The sequence below is a fragment of the Rhinoderma darwinii genome, chromosome 3 (genome assembly GCF_050947455.1).
Source record: "Rhinoderma darwinii isolate aRhiDar2 chromosome 3, aRhiDar2.hap1, whole genome shotgun sequence".
Taxonomy (NCBI): domain Eukaryota; kingdom Metazoa; phylum Chordata; class Amphibia; order Anura; family Rhinodermatidae; genus Rhinoderma; species Rhinoderma darwinii.
Window position 1 is genome coordinate 247,819,911 of NC_134689.1, and position 26,306 is coordinate 247,846,216.

Below are 26,306 nucleotides of genomic sequence, written 5' to 3' on the forward strand. Positions count from 1 at the left end.
TGCAGTCCGCTTCCTACAGATACTAGGCTAAAATGGATTAGACTGGTCCCTGTAGGAGGGGTGTATCTTGCGAAGAAACAGAAACTTTTTATTTAACTAGTGTTAGCATTCTAGCGGCAGGGCTTATACCAATGGTGATGTGTTCCATAATGATACTAACGGAAGTCCTTTTATTTTATTTTTTTCTATGGACAAATTAGAAAAACAAAAAAAATTACCGATTATCCTTATAAAGTATATGTCTATAACTCACATACTAATATGAACACGTTAGCAGCATTTAATGCGAAGAGCTTGATATTTCCACTCAATATAACCTGCATAAGTACCTCAGGCTTAAAAACTCACGTTTTTTTACGTACGATCTGTGAACTTATGGATGGTTGGCAGTTTTCATTGTTTACACAGGCACAGTTGCTCATCCATACAGCAACTCTTTCCCGTTTACTTTGACTAACAGAGCTAGATTTTTGTATCCAGCTCCTTTTCTGTTGTCTAGCGCTGAAATCCAAAGTTAATCTGTAGTAACCCTCTCAAACTTCTACATAAAATGAGTTTTTCCATAATCATCATACTTATTCACAGGATAGGTGATAAATATCTGATCAATGGGGGTCCAACCGCTGGAACCCCCGCCGATCACGAGAATGGGCTTACCTTGCAGTTTCAGGTAGCCTCACAGGAATGGAGTGTTAGTGCGCACGCTCTGCCGCCGCTCCATACATTTCTATGGGGCTGACGTAGATGGCACCCCCACCGATCAGAACTTTACTACCTATCCTGAGGATAGGTGATAATGAAAAGGGAAAACCCCTTCAAATCCTAAGGAAGAACGGGGTTTCAAATTTCAGTAAGAAAAAATAAAAAATGAGGATTTAGGCATCTTTATTTCAGAACATACTCAATGAATCCGTTGTTAATCACAACCAAAAGCAAGTGTCTTCCTTTCCATACCAGGATGAAGACATAGCGCTCAACAAATGGAAGAATATTTTTTTTTTCTGTTTTTTTGTTTTTGTTTTGTTTTTTAAATAAAATGGTATCGCTCATTCAATAATACTGCTACTGGAAGTCCATGAAATAGCAGTTGTGGGACTCAAGAGCAAAACTGTGCACAAGGCTAAAAGGAGAAGTCAAACTCTACTTGCAAATGAGTATGCAAGAAGAAATTGTGATGATTGTAGGTAGTCCCTTGTTGGGACTTAGGAAGGCATGCCCATAGCACCAGTCTTCTATTGAAAGTGCTAGAAAAGGCTTCAGTGACTAATTTTTTCCACCAACCAGAGTCTTTAAGGAGGCAAGAAAAGTACAAGCACACAGGAAGCATTTGTACAATCTGAGAGAGTTCATGGTTTCTCTTTGCAGACCGTACTATACGTATTTCCGAGCCACATAGCTTAATATTCCTCCGTGCTTGTAGAACGAGATTTCGGCTTCATTATTGAAGGCTGCAATCACATGGAATATTTTTCCGGTGCTTGTCTGGAAGTAAAATGAACAAAGAATTTATGGTTAAATATGAAGTGTAAATCGGTCTACTAATACCGATAGTCAGAAAAAGTTGCACGACATCTCTCATAAAAGGACAATATTAGCTATAATAGATTTTTTGGGCTAAAGGGTTTATTAATAACAGACCAAAACCTACAGACTTTAAAAGGAGACCTTCCAGAAATGTATAAGGTTGCAGTCACACGGCAGATTTTGTTGCAGAAATTTCTGCAGCTGAAAATCAGTTCCATACATCAGCAAACTTTCAAAAATCCATACACCTTCTGCAGAAACAACCCCATTCAGATGAGTGAAATTAAAATTTCTGCAATAAAATCTGCCACGTGACTGCACCCTAAAAAGCTCTTTAGTGTGCGTTAAATAAAATATTTCACTTTTTTTAATCTCACTTGTATACTAAAGAATAGTCACTTGAAGTTACATGCCCAAAACTTGAGGCTATTTTGTTCTACATTTCTATATAAACCTAGTTACTATTTTTTGCTATTTTCTCTTCCTCCTTTTCTCTCCTGTCCCCTTCCTGTTATGGTCAAATGTTAGGTTTTAAGTCTTCTGTGATCAAACGTCTCATGGCTGACTCCGCCTTCATTTAAAATGATCACTCACTTTTGAAACGCATAGTTTGTGAAACAGTGTAAGTCCTTGCACTGTGATATTCTATTTCTCCAGGAATTGCATTTCTCCACAAATTCTTGTCCTAAATTTATGCATAACCATTTTCCTTTGTATTATCTGGCAGTGGCTGCGGAAAAGGGATGCGTGGGAATTTTTTAGACTAAACCTTCCTTTCACACTTAAAACCACGGTGGCAGACCCGGAGGGCCGGTATTTGCTTGTAAATGGTACACTTCAAGATACCCAGGTCACATTTGTTTCCTACTATGCGCCAAATGAAGGTCAGATGGTATTCTTTTACTCAAGGTTTAGGAAATGACTTCCACATTTTAATCGGTAAGAGTATTCTTGGGTGGTGGCTCCAACGTGGCACTTGACCATCGCCAAGATAAACCTGTTACAGGTCCCTCCTTCTAAACAGGGCCTAAAATTAGCTGAACTCTTGCATTCTCATGACTTTGTGGACGCCTGGAGATCCACTAACCTCACTACCAGGGATTATGCTTTCTATTCCCATGCCCACTCATCCTACTCTTGCATAGATCACCTCTTCCTTCCATCTCAACTTTTAAATGGCCTTCTTCGCGCTAAAATACACCCTCGCGTAATCAGATCACGATTTAGTTCTGTTCACACTGGACGGTTTTTGGCTCAGGCCTCGGTCTTGTTCATGACGCTTGAACGAATCCCTCCTGACTAATCCCCAGATATAATTGACTGAACTTGAAGACTATTTCCAAACTAATTGTGCAGCTGATACTTTTCAGCTATTAAGGCTACCCTTAGGGGGAAACTTATTCAATAAGCCTCACAAATAATGAGATCTAGAGATACAACTCTCAAAGAAAAGGAAGCGGCCTACTTAGCCCTGATACAAAAGCAAAAAAATCAGATACTAGATTAGATGTCCGACCTAAAATTGAGGAGGCCCGTACAGAACATAACTTGTGCCTTACTACGATTGCTCAACGTCACCTTAGATGTTCGCAGTACAGAATTTTTTTGCCCAAAGTGACAAACCAGGTATTGTTCTGGCTCGAAAGCTTGCTCCTTTATCTTGTAATTTCATGGTCCATAAACTACGATTGGCAAATGGTAATATAACACAACAGCCTAAAGAAGTTCTTAACTGCTTTTTTCCCCCCTTCTATTCCTCTTTATATAAGCCTCCTCCCCAGTTTGATAATTTGAGGGCTAAAACCTTGTTTAACGATATCTCCTTACCAACAATAGCCGAACCCCATAAAGATTGTCTCGAGGCCTCCATCTCTCTACAGGAAGTCCTGATAGCTATTAAGTGTCTTAAACCTGCTAAATCCCCAGGCCCGGACCGGTACTCCAATTTATATAATAAGAAATTTGCTGATGTTCTGGCTACCCATTTGGTCACCTTTTATTTTACCCTTTAAGAGATGAAGGGTCTCCTGGCCCCAAAGCACTCAAGGCTTATATTTCAGTGATTCCAAAACCAGGTAAAGACCCCTCCTCTGATCAGAATTATAGGCCCATTACGCTTATTAATGTCGATATGAAAAGATTAAACTAAAATTTTGGGCACAAGGATTAATGCTTTCTTGGAGCAGTATGGTCATCCTAACCAGGTGGGTTTTGTACCAAACAGACAGGCGGTTGATCAGACTAGAAGAATCATTGATCTTATATCCCTTGTTCGTTCACACTGGGACAGCTCGCGGAAAACAGGAGCGTTGTGTTTCGTTAAACCTACACAAAGCCTTTGATTACTTGACTTGGGACTATTTGTTTTTTGTTCTTCAGCGGTGGGGGTTTGGCAATAAATGTGTCTCTCTAAAGGAGTCTAAATTCGACCGCATATGCCCAGGTAATATCTTATCGCATCCCCATAGCCCGTGGGATGAGGACAGGGGTGTACTCTCTCCCCTATTCTCTTTGTATTGGCCATTGAGCACTTGGCCCACCTGATCAGGATGAATAAGGACATCAAGTGGGTTGAGGTGGGAGGTCAGATTCATAAGCATGCATTATATGCAGATGAGATCTTGTTGGTGTTATCTTCTCTCCTTACATCGCTCCCAAATCTATATCATGTATTCGATCAGTTTTCGAAAATTTCAGGTCTCAAAGTTAAAAAGGCTGTCACCAAATTATAAGTGCCCTATCTCCTACATAATGTGATCGGCGCTGTAATGTAGATAAGTGTTTTTTATTTTGAAAAACTATCATTTTTGAGCAAGTTATGAGCAATTTTAGATTTATGCTAATTAGTTTCTTAATAACCAACTGGGCGTGTTTGACTTTTGACCAAGTGGGCGTTGTAGAGAGAAGTGCAAGATGCTGACCAAAGTAAAAACACACCCAGTTGGGCATTCAGAAATGAATTAGCATAAATCTAAACTAGCTCATAACTTGCTCAAAAATGATCGTTTTTCAAAATAAAAACCACTGCTGTTATCTACATTACAGCGCCGATCAGATTATGTAGGAGATAGGGCACTTATAATCTGGTGAACGAGCCTCTTTAACCATGACAAGTCAGAGGTGCTGAACATTAATATACCACAACCAACGGCCAAGTTGATTCAACTTAAATTTGAACTGAGATGGAGGGAAGACAAAATCTCATACCTAGGTATACTACCCTGTTTAACGCAAACTTCCTCTCATTAAAGCAAAAATTGAAAACAGATCCGATTCACTGGGTCTTTATGCCTCTTTCTTGGTTTGGCAGAATAGCGGCCATAAAAGCGACGGTTCTTCCTAGAATCCTATATTTTTTCCGTACCTTACCAACAGATGTTCCTACATCCTATTTACAAGACCTCCAGAAACATATACTGTCATTTGTATGGGGCCCTAAACATTGTAGAGTTTCTCAGAGTACCCTATACGCTGCTAAAGTATCTGGGGGACTGGGTTTCCCGAATCTCACCACATATGCTGCTCGCCTGACCCCCCCCCCTGGTTTCACTCCATATAGTCTGTAACCAAGCACACTGGATACCCATTGAGCAGGCAGCTACTCCTGACATTCCAGTCAACCTGTTGATGTGGTTGAAACCCAATCAAGGACCGCCTGTTCAGTGCCCACTCCTCTCTTCTTCATTGGCGCTGTGGGATCGGTTGAACCATAGATTTCAGCTCTAGTGTCCGCACACGCCATTAGCTAGATTGTTTTCTAATCCTAACTTTGCTTCTAGACTTCGGCGTTCAAATTGTGGTTAGACAAGAATCTCTACTGTATTGGACACTTTCGTAATAGATTAGGCATACAACCGTGTCATTTTTACCATTCTATATATCAAATTCCAGACTCTGAGATTTTCCGCTTTCACCAGATACATCCTTTTATGTCTTTATTTAAAACGTTTTCAAATTCAGACGTGCTTTTAAGATCCGACAATGTGTGTCTGAACAATTCTGGTGGCAGTCACCTACTGTCTACTATTTACTTATATTTGATATCCCCGTCGGACAAACCATCATATATGTCTATGTGGGAGAGTGACTTGCATAAATCCTTTTCGGTTAGGGAATGGCAAGATATGGTGGATCATACTGAAAAAACGTTCATTAATGTTTCGCTGGTTGAAGCGAAATAAAGTTTTTTAACAATGGTATCTGGTTACCTCTAGACTGGCCAAGATGTTCCCTACATCCTCATCTTACTGTTTTAGACATTGTGGAAATGTGGGAGACCCATTACATATATGGTGGGATTGGAGACAAATTTTTAATATGTTGTTTTCTATGACTCAGATTAATTTGAAACGCTCTCCATCGCAAGCTTTATTTAATGAGACCATCCAAGGCTTATCTAAAGCCGCGCACAAATTTGTTTCCTTCCTATTCTGGGCAGCCAAAATTGCTATAGCTACATCACGGAAAAGTACTGTTATTTTTCTTCACTTGGTTAAGACTAAATTGACTTGGATTGGTCAATGACTGTTTACACTGTATGGTCTCAAAGAGGATCTAAGGTTTGGCAACCATGGCTTAGTTATCTTGGGACGATCTCTTAGGTCCACATCACCTGAGATACATTTGACATTCACTTCCCTCCCCCTCTCTCTCTCTCGTTTAATTCATTTGAACTGTTGTAATAGCCTGTACATTTATGTTTGATATTGCCTGTTATTTGGGGCTTGGTGCCCCTGATGTTGAATGTACAGTTTGGTGTATCGCTTGTTCTTTTTGAAAACCTTTAATAAAAATTATTGGAATATAGAACTTGAGTATATAAAAGAGAGCTTTTGAAGACCAGATATCCTGCTCTGACTTCCACCCGGTTATAATGAAGATCTTGGATGGATTAGCTTTAGTTCACACAGAGTTTTTTTGCAGGCAGAATAATCTGCCTGGAAAAATCAGCTCTGGTTTTTTGCACCACGCGCATTTGAGGCTTTTTTTTTTTTTTTACCTCTTCAACAGGCAAAGGAGAAAACCGCAAGAGGTTTTTTTTCCCCAAAACACACGTGTAAAAAACACACGTGTAAAAAACACGTTCGCTGCGTTTTTTTTTCCCCCTGTCTCCCATTGATTTCAATGGGGTTTTTATGAGGCGAGAAACGCCTCCGGATAGGTCATGTCGCTTTTTTTCCCCGCGTGCCTTTTTCTCCACTCGTGGGAAAAAAAAAACCCACACCTCTGCCTCCCATTGGAATCAATGGGTGGCGTTCTCGGCCGCTGTTCTTGACAGTTTTCGCGTCAAAAAACATGCCGAAAAACTCAGTGTGAACATGGCCTTACAGTCACATCTGCATTTATTATTTATATACAACAGGCTGAAATAGTGGAAAAAGTGTGTATTCATTTGTGGACATTTTTGTAGATGGTAATTTGGCTCTATGTAAGGACTCCATCATAACGCTGCACCTGCCAGAAACCAGAATAGCAAATAGTGTCAGACCCTGGCAGTGGCACAGCCTCAGGATTTGGCTTTGTAACTTCAGGCAGTATGTCAACACAGGAGCAATATATATATATATATTTTTTTATGTACGCTAAAGAGTCTTTTAAAATAAGTTAATCTGCCTGAAATGTTTTTATAAGAGTCATAACATGGACACATTGTTAGGTATTGGTACATTAACCAGTGTGTAATGAATCTTACCTTGACTTCCAGACTTTCTCCAGGAGCTAGCTTGTCAGGGATAGATATAGAATACTGCTCTTTTCCTGAAAGGCTAAGTGATTCTGCATTTTCTCCAGGGAAAAACTGAAGAGGTGCAATGCCAATGCCCACTAACTGATCCTTATGAATCTTCTCATAACTTTCAGCTATCACAGCCCGAACACCCTGTTGGCAAATAGTCATGAAAAAATATGATGAATATTTAGTCTACTCACAAAAAGGTACACAAACTTTCAGTAAACCCATTACTGGCATTTATTAATTTCATAAGCAACTTTTCTCCTGCCTTGTGGCGGAACAATAAATGTACATATTCAGAAATCTCCAGACTTGACCTGAAATATCCAAGGTGAATATAAATAGCAGGGTATCAAATATTGGTCTCCTTATTGCAATAGTTAGTCTACGAGGTGCCAATGGAAAGGTTTGTTGTTTTGTTCTAGTGACAAACTAAACCACACAGAACCAGGGACTGGACATGAACCATATGGACAAGCTTTACCCAAGGCAATATTGCTGTGGTGATAAGGGTAAAGATTAATATAGACTTCACATTGGTAAATGCTCTAACTTAGCCTGATCCGCTGATAGAAAATTATTTTTTTTTACTCCCAGAGAATTTTTTTAAAAATGTTGGGACATGAAAAAAAACAAAAAAAAACAAAACCGCAATTGCAGCATAGTATTTTTGGTTTTGTTTTTACGGCGTTTAACTTGCAGTAAAAACGACATGTTGACTTTATTCTGCAGGTGATTACGGTTACAGCAATACCAAATTTATAGTTTTTTTTGCTTTACAACTTTTGCACATCAATAACAGAGATATATGAGGGATTGTTTTTTGCGAGACAAGTGATTTTTAAATAGCACCATTTCAGGGTACATATAACAAAGAGAAATTCCTCCAAAGTTCTTTGCGTTTTGAATTTACGCCATTTCCCGTGCGGCATGAATAATTGTTACCTTTCTTTGTGTGTCAGTGCGATTATGGCCACACCAAATATGCATAGTTATTTTAGGTTTTACTAATTTTGCACAATAGCAAATTACAAGTAGTCACCACATTCCAATAGCCATAACCCTTATTAATCCGTCATTATTGTAGCTGTATGTGGGCTCATTTTTCATCTTTTCTCGTTTTTATTTCCCTAATAAACTTTACTTAACTGTTATTAGCTAGTTTTTTTTAGTCCTACTAAGGGACTTTAAAATGCGATCTACTGATCACTTATATAATGCGGTGGTATATTCATTATTGCCGGTCAGTGTAAAAGTGACCGGCAATTAGGCTGTGCCTTTGGCATGGCCTAATAGGCATCTAGTCATGACAAGCATGTGGGGGGGGGTGGGCACTAGGCCACCCGGTTGCCAAAGCAAACCATCAGCACCCGTGATAGTGTCACGGGGCACTGATGAGGTGACACAGGGAGCCCCCTCCCTCTGTAGGCACTTAGATTCCGCGGTAGTCATGGACCATGGCATCTAAGGGGTTAAATTGGCAGAATACGAGGCAACTTTAATCAACGACGTCTGATGTATATTACAGCCGGCACCCACTGCGGATAGAGCGGTCACAGCTCCTATGCCCATGCCATCCACTGGGCGTAGGATTAGGACCGTAATTAGGATGTAACGGTATGCCCATTTGCACGATCGGGTTTAAGCCAAAAAGATGTAATCCAATCAATGCGATCAATTCATGCGGCAGCAAAATTTGGCGCATACATATTTTAGTGAATAAATATTTTCAGGAAAGCTAAAACAAGGTTTGTGATTTCCTGCCTACACATAGGAGCAGCGTATTAATCCAGCTGTGTAAAGCGCTGTTCACATTGGCGTTCTTGCCAGTCAGGATTTCTAGTATTTGTAAAAGCAAAAGTAATGCAGTCTGCAGTGCTGTTCTTGCTGTCAAAAATACCAGAACTTTGAGCCCAACTATTGACTTTTATAGTAGGGTCTGTCAGTAAGAATTCATCATCAGGATGGATCCGGTATAGCTAGAATAGCTCTGTTATAAATGGAAGCCATGACACTATTGAGAACAGAAACTTAAAGGCTATGGACTCCTTTGATACGGAAAAAAGATTTTAAACATATGTACGTGGTTACCTGGAGTTTAAAAAAAGTTTCAGGTTGCAATCTGCATTCATTCTTAATTTATTTTCAGTTTTGCGATCTGCTCCTAGTTTCAGACTTTTCGCCTGTGGGAATATCCCTCCCAGTAATACATGTTGTATGTGAGTGGTGTGTGTCCAGAATGCTGGTGCCTTCACTAGCTCTCATGTGTCAGCACAGCTTTATCCCTGTGCTGCTTTCTTCTTTTGAAACAGCACCTATATAATCTCCTCTCTGCTATGCATACAATGACATTGATGCTAAGGATTGTGTGATCTCCTCCTTCCTTCCAATGCACAACCTGTGTGACTCTCCCCGCTCTCCACCCTATCTACACTCTGATACAGTTCTGCTTGCGTTATCTGTCCTACCCTGAACACTAACCAGTTAGTGACCGCCCCATGGTGTTTTTACGGCAGCCACGAACTGGCTTTATTTTGATAGAATAGCCTTTTTACAGCGCTGCATCGGAATAAACAGAGCAGGGAGCAGTTAAATCTCCCTGCTCTCAGTTATCAGAGGTAGGCATGCCTGCTCTAACGGGTAAGATCGATATTCGTATCGATCTCACCCATTTAACCCCTCATATGCGGTGCTCAATAGTGAGCGCAGCATCAGAGTTGTTTTGGAGAGAGGAAGGGAGCTCCCTCTCATCCAACCGGCTATAAGATCGCCGATTGTCTGTCTCCGATCGCAGCCGGGGGCCTAATGAAGGCCCGCAGGTCTGCCTGTAGTGTATTCCTGCTAGGTAAAAGTGAAAAAAACACTCCCACCCCCCCCCCCCTTTACAATCTGCTTTAATTATTTAAAAACATAAGTAAAAAAGTTACACATATTTGGTATTGCCGCGTCCGTAAAAACCCCAGCTATAAAGTTATTACATAATTTAACCCACACAAAGAACAGCGTAAAAAAATCAAATAAAAAAACAATGCAAAAATTGCTGTTCTTTTTTTAATTCGGCCTTAAAAAAATATATGTGCTAAAAAGTGATCAAAAAGTCACATATACTCCAAAATGGTACCAATGAAAACTACAAGTCTTCTCGCAAAAAAAAAGCCCTCATACAACTGCATCAGCGAAAAAGTTATGGCTTTTAAAATCTGGAGACACAAAAACAAATAATTTCGAAAAAAAATGTGTTTTTACTGTGTAATATTCGAAAAACCATTCAAAATCTATATAAATTTGGTATCGTTGCAATCGCAGCAACCCGCTAAATAATAATAAATAATTTTGTTATTTATATCACACAGTAAACGGACATAAATTTAGGACGCAAAAAAGTGTGGCAAAATTGCAGGTTTATTTTCTATTCCCCCACCCCAAAAAAAAAGTTAAGAGTTAATCCATAAATTCTATGTACCCCAAAATGGTGCTATTAAAAATTACAACTTGTCCCGCAAAAAACAAGACCTTTTACAGCTATGTCGACGCAAAGATAAATAAAAAAAAGTTAGAGCTCTTTGAATGAGACGATGGAAAAACGTAAAAAATAGATTAGTCATTAAGGGGTTTATGCTTTCCTTCCTCTCCACACACTGACCTGCCATGTACAACCTCAACCTCCTCCCTGCTGCTCTCTCTTTCACATGAGCGTATTGATAAAAATCCGTAATACGCATATGCAATAGAGGAATTATGCATGATAGTGCATCAGTACTACTGATGGACTGTCTCCTAGGAAAGAAATTGTGCTACATGATTCAGACATTTTGAAAAACGGATATGGATGAAATACAGATGCATCCGTTTTTTTAATCGCTTTCCATAAACTTCAAATGACTGTTTTAGGTTAAAGTTTTTTTATCCTTGCAAAGTCTGTATGTAGTAACTGCAATAGGGGTCTCCCTTCCTATAATCTGCTGCCCACCTCTGGTTGTCATACAAACTCTATTCTCCTCTTCCATGTACCTAGAGACAAACAACCAGTAGCTGCTGGTGCCTCCGTCTGCTTTGTTATAGCCGTTTTACATTTCAGCAAGCCAGCGTTCTTGTTTGCTAATCTGTTTCATACATACATTTTTTTTTCTTGCAAAACAATGCCATTTAGCGATGATATTATAGATATTAAGAACAGATCATAAGAACGATACACTGGAGAGGAAAAGGAAGGCATGTATGAAATAGATTAAAAAACAAGAAAGGAAACAAAAATAGCCATAAAGATAGACACAAGCCGCTACTGCACAATTACATTACTAAGAAGAAAATGTAAACAGGCCCAAGGAGCAACGAACTGGCTGTTTATATAGAGATTAGTAGAACGCACTGAAATGTGGGAGGAACATCATTGGGGACCCAGGAGCATGAGGATTTTGAACTTTTTGATGAAAATTCAGGTACGCTTTAAGAATGAGCTAGATATATATATATATATATATATATATATATATATATATATATATATATAAAAAAAAAACTAAAACACAACTAGTCAACCGTACACAGCAGGGGGAAATTACATTTTTCTTTAGTAAATATCCAGATGACTTCTGCTCTTGATGCTTCTACTGTCATTACTGCCAAAAAACACTTAAGATTAATGTACTGTATCAACACACAAACAAGAGAAAAACATACCAGCAGGAATGGTCCCTTGGCTGCCCAATCTCTTGAGTTACCCGATCCATATTTTTTACCAGCTATAATAATAAGCGGGATATCAGATTTCTGATATAATTCTGAGGCTTCAAATACATCCATCTAGGAAAAAAAAGTGCAATTCGCAGATCATATATCAATTTATCTCCTGCTCTACAAGTCACTATATCTCTACATATATATATATATATATATATATATATATATATAGGTTGATGTCAAACAAAAATGTGGTTTATTGTTCCATGTTTCAAAGGATAAGCTAAGTTTCAGTCCTCACAGGACCTTTTTCAAGCTTGAAAAAGGTCCTGTGAGAGGACTGAAACGTAGATGGGCTTAATAGGTGTACAAAGATGGCGGACTTGGGGTCCTTCATTAGGCCCCCAGGCAGCCATAGCAACCATCGCCCCCACGCGATCCGTGAGCCCCCTCCATACTTCCCCTACCCAGCTAGGACGTAACTATGTCATATGTCGGGAAGGGGTTAATGGTAGGAACATAGCGTGTTCAGGGCTGAACACCGCAGGGAATGCCGTCCGAAAAAAAAATAAAAAAAATAAAAAGATAAAATAAACTGCGTTTTTCCGGTGGAATTTCCGCTGCGTAGCTCATACCTACCCCCTCCCTCTTTGCGCACAGTCCGGCCTCTTGGGATGACATTTCATCCCATATGACCGCTGCAGCGGTCACATGGGATGAAACGTCATCCCAGGAGGCCTGACTGGAGAAGGTGCAGGGAACTCTGGGTAAGTATAAGTTTGTTTATTTTTTTTCTTACTTGGGATTTTTGCGGCGGAATCACTGTGATTCCGCCACAAATGTCGCAATACACACCACTTTGTTGTGGGTTTAAGCACCCCATTAAATTCAGTGGGGAAAACCCACAACAGAAGAGCTGCGATTCCACAGCATTAATGGACATGCTGCGGTTGAAGAAACCGCACCACAGGTCAATTTATGTGCGATTTTTCGGCGGCTCTTTTATGATGGGTTGGGGTCGAGACTTGTTGAAATCTCACCCACACTGCTGCTACTGTAATACACTGTGGATTTTCTGCAATTAATCAGTTGTGGAAAATCTGCATTGTTTACACTGTGTTCATACCCCAAGGGCGAGGACAATTGGCCATTAAAATGAATCTTCAGGTTTTAGGACATTGTTAGGTCCAACATTCTGTGCAAATTTATTTCCTGCTATATCTTTAGATCGCTCGAAGCGTTTATCTATTAGGGAACCCTGCATAAAAATAGTTTTGAAACATGACAGGTTATGTAACTATTAATATAAATGTCAGTATTCGGAAAACTCCTCTAAAGAGTTTGTCCACTACCGGACAGCTGATGACCTATCCACCGACACCCAGACCTCGCACTGACCAGCTGCTCCAGTTGCCTGCGGGATACGGATGTCATTACACAGTATGCAATGTACAGAGCCAGAAGCAGTTGGCTCCATACATTGATTAGCGGACGTACTTCCTATCTGCTCTTAATCACTTGAGTAGGAGCAGAGCTGCAGTACTGCAGCTCGGCTGCTATTCCATGACCGGAGCAATCCGCTTGCAGCATGGACTTCCAGTAACCGCAGGGAGCCAGAGCGGCAGATTGGTGTGGGATCCCTGTGTCGGACCGCCACAGATCATGTACTTATGATCTATCCGGTGGATAGGTCATCAGTTGTCAGATAGGAGACAACCCCTTTAAAGGAACTGATCTGGGTAAAATATGTTTGTTAGGAATCTACAAGTATAAAGATTTCACAAAGTTTCATTCAACAGTCAGTCTCTGTTTATATCAATAATATTTAGGTTCAGCGTATACCCTCGGAAACTTTCCTGACTTATGATCGTAAATCCCTGAAGTATGAAACTGTATGCTATACAGTTCATGTCATCCATAGGCTCCCATGAAAAAAAATATATTTATATATAAAATGGACTTATATCGCACGGTATACTTTATTTTTGCAGTGACAGGGTGTGCTTTTCTATGCAGTGCAAAAAAAATTCTAACTACTGGCATACGTCGGGTCTATAGACACTTTTCCCGCCAAAAACATGTGAACATAGCCTAAGTGGAGGTTCTCCACATTTTGAAACTAGCTAAACTGGAATAACATCCTCAAAAGTACTTTAAATACTTACCATCTGTCCTGATGGAAAATGGATAGTTTTTGGGCAAGTTTTTCCAATGAGCTTGTTAAAAAGTTTCATGTTAGCGAATGTTCCTCTAGTCATTACAGCATCATTGCCTCTGCGAGCCCCATATGAATTAAACTCCCTTGGAGCTAAACTGCATGGGGGAAAAAAAGATTCCATCATATTACACAAAAATGGAGAAACTGGAAATGGAAAAATGCAAGAGACTGAGATGGGTAGGTGGGTGGTTGCATACAGAATGTAAATGTTGAAAACATACTTTTTGTGAATCAAATACTTGGCAGCAGGACTTGTACGGGAGATGCTTCCCGCAGGTGAAATGTGGTCAGTAGTGACGCAATCCCCCAAATAAAGCAATACATAGGCTCGTTCAATCGCTGACAGGGGTGCTGGGACTTTGTCCTAAAATGAACGGAATAACAAAAATAAGATTTTTATTCAATGGTATAGCAAAATATAAAGCATGGTCACGAAAAAAAAAACAAAAAAAAAACCAAACAAAATGTTAATCAATTTACATATTAAATCAGTGAAATATGAGAAAAACCTGTTATAACTGAAAACACATGTGGTTAGGGGTCATCCAATGAATAATTTTCATACCAAAAGACCAGAAATGCTGTAAATAGCAGTTTTAAAATAATTTGCAGTGTTCCTAGAATATAAAAACAATTCTCATTTTGTTTTTGCTGCCCCCTTAGTAGTGAATTTATATACTGTGTGACATACACAGCATCCACTCCCTTAGAGACCAATAAATATATAGTGAAATAAAACAAAGATTGAGTGGGCATGTGCCGGGTTCATTTCAGCGGTCAGGATGCCACGCCTTACAGTCCTAACAAGCTGAGGAGTCTCCTCAGCTATACTGCCATGCTACTGCAGAGGCTCTGCCCCTTCCCTGACAAGCATGGCAGAAAGCAAATCTATTGGCTGCTCAACAGTGAACAGAGAACTGGCTGTGGGGAAAGTGACTAAGCATGCGTGTAAAACCAGCACTCATCAGGCTGAGAAGCACATTGCTACACACTGTGAAAATGGAACTAAAAAAAGGTGTCAGAATGGTTTTCATAAAAGGGAAATCAACGTTTGGATGGAGAATCAAGTACATAAATGGGTGTTTTACCTACCAGTCTGTTGAAAAAAGGGGGACTTCGGATGTAGGTGGATCTAAGATCCCAAGGGAATAAAGTGTTTTCAGGCGACTCCAAAAGGTTCCACCTTGTATTTTGCTTCTTTACAAAGAAAATAAAAAATTATTACCGGATAGTTTGGGAATGCCAAAATATAACATATGTGGCAAACGGACATACTGCTTGTTAAGAGTAAGTTAGGTATAAGATGCATTTTACGTACCTCTATCTTCATTTTCAGCTCTTTGAACATGGACGGTATAATAAGATTCTCTTCCACTTGTAAAACCTCTTCCCGGCTGGGCCAAATGTCCCGTAGGAAGACATTCTCCCCATGAGCATTCACCCCTGAAAAATACAAAATTAATAAATTCAGATATGACATAAAACTAAAAAAAAAAAAAAAAAGGAAGATATATAGGTGAAAACAAAAATTAGATTCTTGTACTCACTGTAAAATCCTTCTTTTATTGGATTCATAGGGGGACACAGCTTTTTGTTATATGACCCTGCAGACTAGGTAAAAAGAAAAAAAACCAAAAACTTTTGGCTCCTCCTACGCAGGCTATACCTCTCCCACAGGCACTTAGATAATCTGTTTGTAGAAAAGCAGTAGGAGAAGAAAAGAAAGCCCATATGGAGCAGACATGTATATCCCGGTCCCGGGTTAAAACTGAACCAAGCAACCATAAAGCCCAGGTCCAGGAGGAACCACGAAGGTGGGATCTGTGTCCCTCAATTAGTCCAACGAGAAAAAGGTAAGTACAAAATTCTAATTCTCGTTAATTTCATTGGAGGCAACACAGCACCTTGGGACGTCCTAAAGCAGTCCCAGAGGGTGGGAAATAAAAAGACCAGCCATTCAACTCACCTAGCGCAGAGTAGCTAGAAGTCTTACAACCTGGCATAAGAGGATGTAGAATATGGTAAAAGTATGCGCCGAAGCTCAGATGGCAGCCCTGCAAACTTGAGAACTTGATGCCGTACTGCCCAGGATGCACCGAGAGGCCACGTGGAATGGGCAGTCATCTGAAAGGGAGGAACCTTGTCCTTGGACTGGTAGGTTTCCGTGAATACATAAATCCAATGAGCAATGTTAGCTTTTGAGGAATGTAGACCCTCGCGTGAGACCTTTAGAAATCACGAAGAGAGTCAGACCGATGGCAGGACTCGGTAGCAGCCAATTAATAGGAACAGCACTCAGCCCATCGAGCCTGTGAGGTGAACATTCCCAAAGATGGGAGGGAGCGAGCTGGACAGAAGGAACGATGAACTAAGTCTTGATTGATGTGGAAGGCAGAGATCAGCTTCAGAAAAAAGAACGGCATAGGCTGTAAAGCCACCTTGTACAGAACAAAAAAAAAAAAAAAAGAAGAAGATTTGCAGTAGAGGGCAGCTAACTTTGAGACACTCCAGATGGAAGGGCAACAAAAGACTTCACCTTCCAAGAAAGAACCAAAAGAGATGTCTCACGTAGAGGTTCAAAGTGGGGGGTACAAGAACGACTTCTAGGGCAAAAATAGCAATTAGACCTACCGGTAATTGTATTTCCAGGAATCCATCATGACAGCACTACAGGAGGTTGCCCTATTGACCTCTGTAGGGACAGGAAGACAGAGAGGTTAAAAGGCCCCTCCCACCACCCACTTGCCAGTGTTTTTCAATTACTACACCAGGATGGATGCAACCCTATTTTATTTCTAGGGATAATAACGACATGTTAAATGCACAAATCAGAATTCAATAAGGGAGGGATGTAATGGTGTGTCATGATGGATTCCTGGAAATACAATTACCGGTAGGTCTAATTGCTATTTTCCAGTACATCCCTCATGACAGCACTACAGGAGCAATACCAGATTATAATGCTCAGGGCGGGACTATGGATTGAAGGACTTTCCGTTCAAAACTTAAATCCGTATCGGACAGAACATCGAGCCTATAATGTTTGCAAAACGTATGATGGCTTGACCAAGTGGCAGCTCTGCAGATTTGGTCCATAGAGGCTTCTCTTCTTTCTGCCCAGGATGCCGAAACTGCCCTCGTTGAATGGGCTCTGATGCCTTGTGGGGCCCATAGTCCTTGGGACTTGTAGGCTTCTTGTATGGTGGTTTTTACCCATCTCGCTAGAGAGCCTTTTGAGGCATTCTTTCCCCCAAACAGGACAAATAGATTTTTATCTTGCCTCCAGGAGGAGGTTCTATCCAGATACTGAAGAATTGTTCGCCTGACATCCAGGCAATGGAATTTTTCTTCTTGTTGGTTTTTGGGATCTGGATAAAAGGAAGGTAGAATTATTTCTTGTTCTCTATGGAAAGCAGTAGATACCTTTGGAATAAAGGAAGGGTCCAGCTTTAGGATGATCTTATCCTCTTGTACTTTTAGGTACGGTTCTATGATTGACAGAGATTGGATTTCTCCAATCCTTCTTGCTGAAGTAATAGCGACTAAGAATGCAGCTTTTAGAGTTAAAAAATGCATACTAATTGTGTCAAGCGGCTCAAAGGGGGGCTCACAAAGAGTCGTTAACACCACATTCAAATCCCAGGTAGGAACGGATTTCTTTAGGGAAGGTTTCAGTTTAGAGACCGCTTGGGTGAATCTTCTGATCCACCAATGTTCAGCCAGAGGAGTGTTAAAAAAATTACCTAAGGCTGAAATCTGTACTTTTAAAAGGTACTAGGGCTAAGCCCTTTCTTGAATCCCAATTGTAAAAAATCTAGGATTTTCGCAATGTTGGGAGAAAAGGGGTCTGGTCCTGGGTTTCCATGCCAGGAACAGAATTTCTTCAAAATTTTTTGATAGATTTTAGAGGTAACTTCTTTATGACTTGATAAGATAGTACCTCATCTGACAGACCGTGGTTCCTCAAGATCTGCCTTTCAGGATCCAGGCTGACAATTTCAGAGTTTCTATTCCCTGAAAGAATAAGGGACCCTGGGAGAGAAGATTCTCATTGACTGGGAGCATGAGTGGGTCTTCCAACGCTAGGTATTTTACGATTGGAAACCAACTTCTTTTTGGCCAATAGGGAAGAATAATGATGAGCTTTGTCAAATCTTCCTGGATTTTTCTTAATACCATTGGTATTAGAGGAAACGGAGGAAAGGCATAGGCCAGATCCATGTCCCAGGGTTGGGACAATGCATCTACTCCCAATGGGTTGTCTCAGATTTAGGGAGAAGAAGGTCTCTACTTGACAGTTTTTCCTCGTGGCAAACAGGTCTATTTATGGATAACCCCAATTTCGGGTTAGGGACAGAAAGACTTCCCTGTTTAGGGACCATTCTCCAGGGTCTACTTTTTCCCGACTCCGGAAATCTGCTGATAGGTTCTCTGAGCCTTTTAGGTGGACTGCAGAGACTGATAGGACATTTTCTTCTGCCCAACTGAAAATTTGTGTAGAGAGGGCCTGAAGAAGAGTGTGTCTTGTTCCCCCTTGATGGCGAAGAAAGGACACTGCTGTCGTGTTGTCCGATAAAATTCTTATATGCTTCCCTTTTATGGTGGGTGAAGCTCTTATAAAAGTGTCTCCCATACGGCTCTTAGTTCTTTGAAGTTTGAGGACATCATCTTCATTTGAACAGGCCATGTGCCCTGAAAGTGCTTGTCTTGGATTACCGACCCCCAGCCGTGTTTGCTGGCATCTGTGGTAATCACTACATAAGGAGAAGTTCTCCAGGGGACTCCCTTGTCTATGTTGTTTGTGCAGAGCCACCACAGGAGGGATGATTTCACAGTCTCGGAAAATTGAATTTAGGGAGTTTTGTTTTCGATCCCACTGGGACAAGATCAGATTCTGTAAGGGTCTGGAGTGAAATTGGCTCCATGGAATAGATTGGATGCAAGACGTCATCATTCCCAACATCCGCATACATTCCCTTATGGAACAGGTGTCTTTCCCCCAAAATTTCCTTACTTCTGCCAGTAGGAGTATTTGTTTCTCTCTTGGGAGGAAGGAATGTTGAAGGAAGGAGTCCAGCAGTACTCCTAAGAAGACCTTCTGTTTCTGGGGAGGAAGACTCGACTTCTGAAAGTTGATTATCCATCCCAATTCCTGTAGTAGGGAAAGAACCTGTGACCGATGACTGACTAAGATAGCCGGAGTATCTGCTGTCAACAAGAAGTCGTCTAGATATGGGATAATTACTATACCTTGACTTCTTATGAATGCCATGATCTCTGCCATAATTTTTGTAAAAATTCTGGGGGCGGAGGAAATGCCGAAGGGGAGGCAGACAAACTGGAAGTGGAGAATGGAAGGACCGTCCTGAATTGCGAATCTGAGGAATCTCTGGTACGCGGGGTGGATAGGAACGTGATAATACGCATCCTTTAAATAGATTGTACACATTAATGCCTCTTCCCTTATTAGAGGAATCGTTGATCTGATAGACTCCATCTTGAATTTTCGATATTTCACCCATTTGTTTAGGACCTTCAGGTTGATTATTGTCCTGTAGGAACCGTTTGGTTTTTTGACTAAGAAGATTTTTGAATAGTGGCCTTTGCATATTTCGTTGTGGGGAACTGGAGAAATGGCTCTCAATTTGAGTAGTTTCTGGACGTCCTGGATAAGGATCTGATGAAGGTCTTTTGCTTGGTACTGGGTTATTAGAAATTTCTCCGGAGGAACGGAGGAAAATTCTATTTTGTACCCTTCTATGATCTTTAGAAGCCAGGGGTTCTGGGTTATTTTCGACCATTTGGGATAAAATTGTAGGAGTCTTCCTCCTATGCTCTTGGCGTCATTGCTTTGAGGGCTGGAATGAATTATTTGGGTTAAGGAGATATCCTCGACCCCTTTTTCCTTTGGGGTAACTCCAGCGACCGGACTTCCCTTTCCCGCTGTAGTTCTGTAAGGTAGTATCCCTCTGTTGGCGAAATCTTCCAAACTGAGGGGGTTTTTTTTTGGTTTCTCTTCAGGAAACCCCTTTTTCCTATCTGTCGCACTCTCCAGCATGTTATCGAGGAGAGGACCGAACATCAGAGACCCTGTAAACGGGATAGAACACAATTTGTTCTTGGACTTCGTATCTCCTGACCACATTTTGAGCCATAATGCTCTTCTAGCAGCATTTGAGAGAGCCCCATTCCTGGCAGCAAATCTAATAGATTCCGCTGAAGCGTCTACCAAGAATCCGGTTGCCATTTTTAGTAAAGGTAGAGATTCTAATAGATCTTGCCGTGATGTCTTCATCATCAAATGGGTCTCTAGCTGGTTTAGCCATATAAACATTGCTCTTGCTACTGATGTGGCCGCGATATTAGTTGAGATGAAGGCAGAGGAAGATTCCCACGCTCTTTTCAGTAGTCCGTCTGCCTTTCGGTCCATGGCGTCCCTCAACTGCGAGGAATCTTCAAATGGGATTGCGTTTTTTTTAGCAACCCTGGCTACTGGGACATCTACTTTTGGGATCTCATCCCAAGGCTTAGTGTCCTCTGGATCAAAGAGAAGTCTGTTTTTAAAATCTCTTGAAATTAAGAGACTTTTTTCTGAATCTTCCCATTCAGTTGTCACCATTCTTTTGAGATTTTCGTTTACCGGAAAAACACTTGTTTTCTTTTACGTTAGACCTCCAAACATCTCATCCTGGATGGTATGTGGTTGGTCTTCTTCGGGAATATCCATGGTTTCCCGTATTGCTTGAATTAAGGTATCCGACATCTCGGAAGAGAAGAAGAATTTTTTCTCTTGAGTGGAAGAAGTTGAAGGCAAGAGTTCCTCTCCTTCTAACTCACCCTCCGATAGGTAATAACACTCCTGCTCAGAGTCAGACCCCTGAGAAGGAGGACAATATTTCTGATCCACTTCAATCCGTGGTATTTTTGCCCGGGAGTGTGAGGGACTTTCTTGCGGAGGGGCGAAGGAGGCTGACTGACCCACTTCTTCACGAATCATAGCCCTAAGTTTAGACATGAACGTTGGTTGTTCCTCCTTTAGTATTTTTGCAATACAATCCTGACACAATTGTTTCCTATGGGACTCTAGCAATTTTTTTGCACAAGTCGCACATTTTTTAACCTTCTTTTTATCAGTTTGTCTCTGAGAGGAATCTTTTTCCTAGAGAAAACAGAAGGTAGGTAAAGTATGGTGTACATACATAAGGGGTCATACCCTTCCCCAAGGGTGAGACTCACGTGACCCTGGGACATATCTGGAGTTCCATCAGGACGAGGAAGTTCCATACCGCGACAGGTAACAGGCAATGCAATCCACAAAAATAATCCAAGTTAGAGTTATCAGCTCTAACTACATACCTGTGCGTGTCCCTTTAAATGCGGGCGTTTTGAATTTCCCGCCTTCCAAGATAGCCGCGGACCGGAAGTAGCCCGACGTCATTTCCGGTCGGCTATTCGTCTCCAGCGTGTTTCCTTTGGAGTGCAGCCGCCATAGCCGGCGACTGAGGCTTGCTATGCGGTGCAGCGAGGATCCCTGCCGGTGCGTCCACGTTTATGGAGCTGCCGGTCCCCGCCTGGTCCGCGGCCAGGCCGAAGCCTGCTTGGGAAACCCCAGCCCCCACACACTACCAGAACCCTGCCTAGGATTCCTCCGGTAGGTGTCTCAGGGTGGGAGCTAAGGGACCCCTCGTTCGAGGGGTGTTAGCCTGGGCTTTAGGGGGAAGAGAAGGGGGAGTGCACGGACCCCCCGATCTTGCCCCCTGCCCGAGTTTCTTTCCTGCACTAACACAGGAGCGACGCTCTCTGCTCCTGACCCTGTGGGGACAGGAAGAACACTGGCAAGTGGGTGGTGGGAGGGGCCTTTTAACCTCTCTGTCTTCCTGTCCCTACAGAGGTCAATAGGGCAACCTCCTGTAGTGCTGTCATGAGGGATGTACTGGAAATAAACAATGGGACAGAGAAAGGAGAGTGCACAATGAGCCACACCCTGTAAAAATGTCTGCACCTGAGAAGGGCCCTGGCTGTCCTGGTGTTGAATATAATCAACTAGGAATTCCATGTTCTGGGACAGTGAGAGATCATTTTTGTTGGTTAACACTTCAACCAAAGCTCTGTAAGGTGTCAAGCCTGATTCTGAGGCTGCAGAGGTGGTTATGCCTGGGGGGACCCTTACAAAGAGGTCGTCGTTCAGGTAGGGGATTTAAAAAAAAACTCCCCTGGGTTGTAATGGCCTTAAGAGCTGCTATAACCTTAGTGAAGACTCTAATGGTAGTGGCGAGGCCAAAGGTGAGGGCGATAAATTGGAAATGCTGAGAATCTACAGCAAGTAGAATGGAACGCTGGTGAAACCTGGCAACAGGGATGTGTAGGCAGACACTTAATGTATGTTGATAAATGACAGGAACTCACCCTGCTCCATCAACATAACCACAAGGATTTCATCCAGACCCTGCGAGCATGCACAAAGCAATTCAGCTTCTGAAGGCAAAGATAGGTCTTACTGAACATTGGAAGGAGGCTTAGGGACCCTGAAATGAGAATTTCAGGAGGGTTTTTGTTTAAAGGAGTCTAAAACACGGTTTGGCTTCTTCTTTGTTCCTGGAGAGGAGAAATCGCAAAAGGAACAAAACCTTTGGAAGCCTTTTGAAGGTTGTGGACGCAGACAACATTTGACGTAAGTGACCTGGAGGTAGGGCCAAGAATTAGATCTTCTACCTTGATGATACCAACTTGTGGACCCAGTCTTTGTCCACGTGATCCAATCCTCCTGGATGGTGAGAAGTAGTCATCCCGCTCTAGAAGGGGACTTGACTGTGTGGGAAGCCTAAAGGTTTGCCCCACAAGCGTGTTCGGTGATATACGGACCGCATATCAGCAGTATTTCCCGGACCAAACACAGTGCAGGTAGGAATGCTACTAGCATCTTATCAATGAGGGAGACTAGACATGGACCGCACATCCACTATATACTATGATCAATTGCGGCTAGGCAAAATTATTAAACATGAACGAGAGGTTCTTTGTAACATTTTGATCAAATTGTATGCAAGCTCACTTGCCACTTCACGGCGACCTCTTAAAAGTGGGTCCCTACTCTATCGGTTGCACCACCGCGTGGCGGTCGCCGTGAAGTGGCAAGTGGGCTTGCATACAATTTGATCAAAATGTTACAAGGAACCTCTCGTTCACGTTTAATAATTTTGCCTAGCCGCAATTGATCATAGTATATAGTGGATGTGCGGTCCATGTCTAGTCTCCCTCATTGATATGTTACTAGCATCTTAGTTATGTACGATGCCAGGAGTCCCTGCCTTGCTGTGGGAAAACGGTCCCGTACTGTAATCATGTTTACAGCACAGGACAGCACTCCCGCGGGGTGGCAGGGACACCATGCGTTATATATAACTATGATGCAAGGAGCACGGCTCCCTGAACGGTGTTCAGTCCGGGAAATGCAGCCAACATACATAATTTGGACCGAAAACAGGCTTAAGTGGATTTGGCAAAAGCAGGTCTGGAGGTCTTAAAACGAGACAGCCTAGAGGGCTTTGGTTTAAAGGAAGGTCTCTTGGTGTCTGAAACACGGTTTTGCTTCTCTGCTCTTGGAGAGGAGAAATCACGAAAAAGGAATAAAACCTATGGAAGCGTTTTGAAGGATTTTGACGACAACGATTCTGAGGTCAGAGCTCTTACCTCCAATAGCGTAACAAATTCTCTCATCCATCCGCTTCCCAAACCTACCTCCAAACAATGCAAGTCCCATGTGACTTCTTAGAGGTGGAGTCCGTCGCCCATGACTTTAGCCAAATAGAGCGACATAAAGCCACTAAGTTAGCTGCTGCTCTAGCAGTAAAGTGGGACTACTCCAAAGAAGCCTCGCATAGCAACTTAGAGCACTCCCCTGTGGTGTAATTAGTCCTTCTTGTTGGAGACTCAGTGGAGGCACAGCTTGAGCTGACTGCTCAGGCAGAAAAAACTTCAGGGCAGCAAGCGTAGATAATCTGAAACGGGTTACTGGGATAGCCACCTGGCCCACTCTGAGGGTACATCTTGACTGACAGCGTTAGGGAATCCTGGGGCGGTCTAGGGGCAAAACACAGCAAGCAAAGTGAATAGGACTGGTTAGATGCAAACTTGGTCTGACACCGTGAACAGACAAAATGCGTAGCTGCCGAGGGTCTCGATTGTTTACAATAGGTCCCCCCTTCTGGAAGGATCTCTAAAATGAAAGAACTCGCTGGGAGGGTGAGAACAAATTAAATGTAGGCACTATCCCCAGTGGAAAATACTATAGGGACCCCTTTGTGGGAGCAAAGGAGGGGTTATAGACCACAGGGTAATCAGGAGCTGTGAAGACTGCGAAGGCCTAAATAGCGGGTTCTGGTACCACTATGTGAGAAAAAGGAGCTCTCCTTCGGCCAACCTGCACTAGAAGTGGATAGGTTAGAATAAAGCCTGTCCCCGGATAGGGCGGTAAAGCGGCTGGGATAGTCTCCAGAGAAATGCCCACTTACGTGAAAAAATGGTTGAGATGTGAGTTGCAGCCTAGGGTAGCACCTGGCTCTTAAGGAACGGGAGAAAATGCAGGCCCACCTTAATGAGGTGAGGAGTGGTGAAGTAGGGCGCTTAGGCAGCAGCATCTGCAGCAGTGGCGATACAGCTAGACAGAAATAGTGAGGGTAGAACGAAAAATTCCCAGAGAAAAGCAAGAAAGGGGGACAGGGGCAGTTTATACTTACCTGTCCATCGCCCTCAGTTGCACACAGGGTCAATGTTTCATTGAGTGCGTTTACTGGCACAGGTTTAGGAGAAGGACTGGGTGACCCAAATAAAAGGAAGATACAGAGCAGCAGCCTGCATGGTTTCAAGGCACCCTCGTAAAAGGAACTATAGTGGTGACTCAGCACGTACAACAACCCTAAAGTACAAGGTGAGAGGAATTACAGAAGTCTGACACCTGTATCCGTCACCACTTGTCGGTAGAAAAAAAACCTTAACCGGCAAAAAAAATAAAAAATGAAGCCGACCTTTTTAAAGCAGGTCGTATGTGCCTCCTATGGACACTAGGCTAAAACGGATAAGCCTTGCCCCTCAGGGCTTGCATAGTGGGAGACAAAAAATTGTTTATGTCTAGTGTCAGCCTCCTAGTGGCAGAGTTATATATTCAAGGTGCTGTTTCCCCCATGATAATTAAGAAAAATTACAAATAAATGAATTCACAAATGTTCAAATGCAATAATGCACCATCTAGAATTTAGAGATAAATAAAAAGACAATTGTTCTTTTTAGATAATCCGTTAAAAAAGGAAGGGGCCTTCTTTATAACCATATATCTTGCCATAAGAGAACCTACACACGTCTCTTCAGATCAACTGGGAGAGAGAGATCAAAACATCAATTTTACGGTCGATTAACGCACACGATAGAATACTCTGACATAAATCCTCACTATTCAGTAGAATACAAAAATCTGGATTAAAAATTCTAACAAGATGGTACAGAGTCCTCTCCAGACCGCTTTTCCCGTCCGCCTCCTTTGTTGGAGATGTGGATCTCACAGGAACTATTCTACTTGTTATCTGGGAGTGTCGAAGTCAACCGTTTGTTGTATTACCTCGAAATTTTACATATTACGCTCTTCCTAAGACTTGCTGCTCCACCTGTGTGACATTCCTATACCCTCCTACAAGTCGTCGATTGTCTGTCACCAGAATAATGCAGACCGATCTAGTAAACTGGCCCTTTGGAAACAGGTAGACCCACCTACGATATTTCAGGAGGTGTAACAAATAGAGGCTCTTACGGCTTCTTTACTGCTAAGTCACGACAAACAAAATAAAAGGGAATCGGTCAGCAGTTTTGAGGCAAAGTGCGATGTAGGGGACGGATAGGGAATTGTAATTATACCTTTAGTCTCCGTCATGCAAGTTGCATGACTGAGAAATCAATGTTTAATTACCCCGGTGCCATAGTCTTAAGTGCCACAGAGGCGGGCACTTGACGTGCAAGTGATCCTTGGCTCTCCTCAATGCATGCTGCCAGACACGCCCCTCTGCTCTGAGTGACAGCTCTAGCGGTCTCCAGATTGGCCGCTAGAGCCATCAAAAAGACTTGTAACCACCGAACTGGAAGAATTAAATTTTGGTTTTTCAGTCA

At 42.0% G+C, this 26,306-nt stretch overlaps 1 protein-coding gene across 1 annotated transcript in view; it reads right to left on the reverse strand.

Annotated features, from left to right (window-relative positions):
• Positions 1-868: 868 nt before the first annotated feature.
• The window catches only part of IREB2 (iron responsive element binding protein 2), a 95,970-nt gene continuing 70,532 nt past the window's right edge, over positions 869-26,306 (reverse strand). Inside the window, exons 17-23 of the mRNA XM_075857654.1 lie at positions 15,472-15,596; positions 15,246-15,350; positions 14,375-14,517; positions 14,101-14,248; positions 11,936-12,058; positions 7,217-7,402; positions 869-1,482 (exon numbers count right to left, since the gene is read on the reverse strand). Of these exons, the coding sequence (XP_075713769.1) occupies positions 1,372-1,482; positions 7,217-7,402; positions 11,936-12,058; positions 14,101-14,248; positions 14,375-14,517; positions 15,246-15,350; positions 15,472-15,596 (941 nt within the window). The 3' untranslated portion in view covers positions 869-1,371. The remainder of the gene's footprint in view (positions 1,483-7,216; positions 7,403-11,935; positions 12,059-14,100; positions 14,249-14,374; positions 14,518-15,245; positions 15,351-15,471; positions 15,597-26,306) is intronic.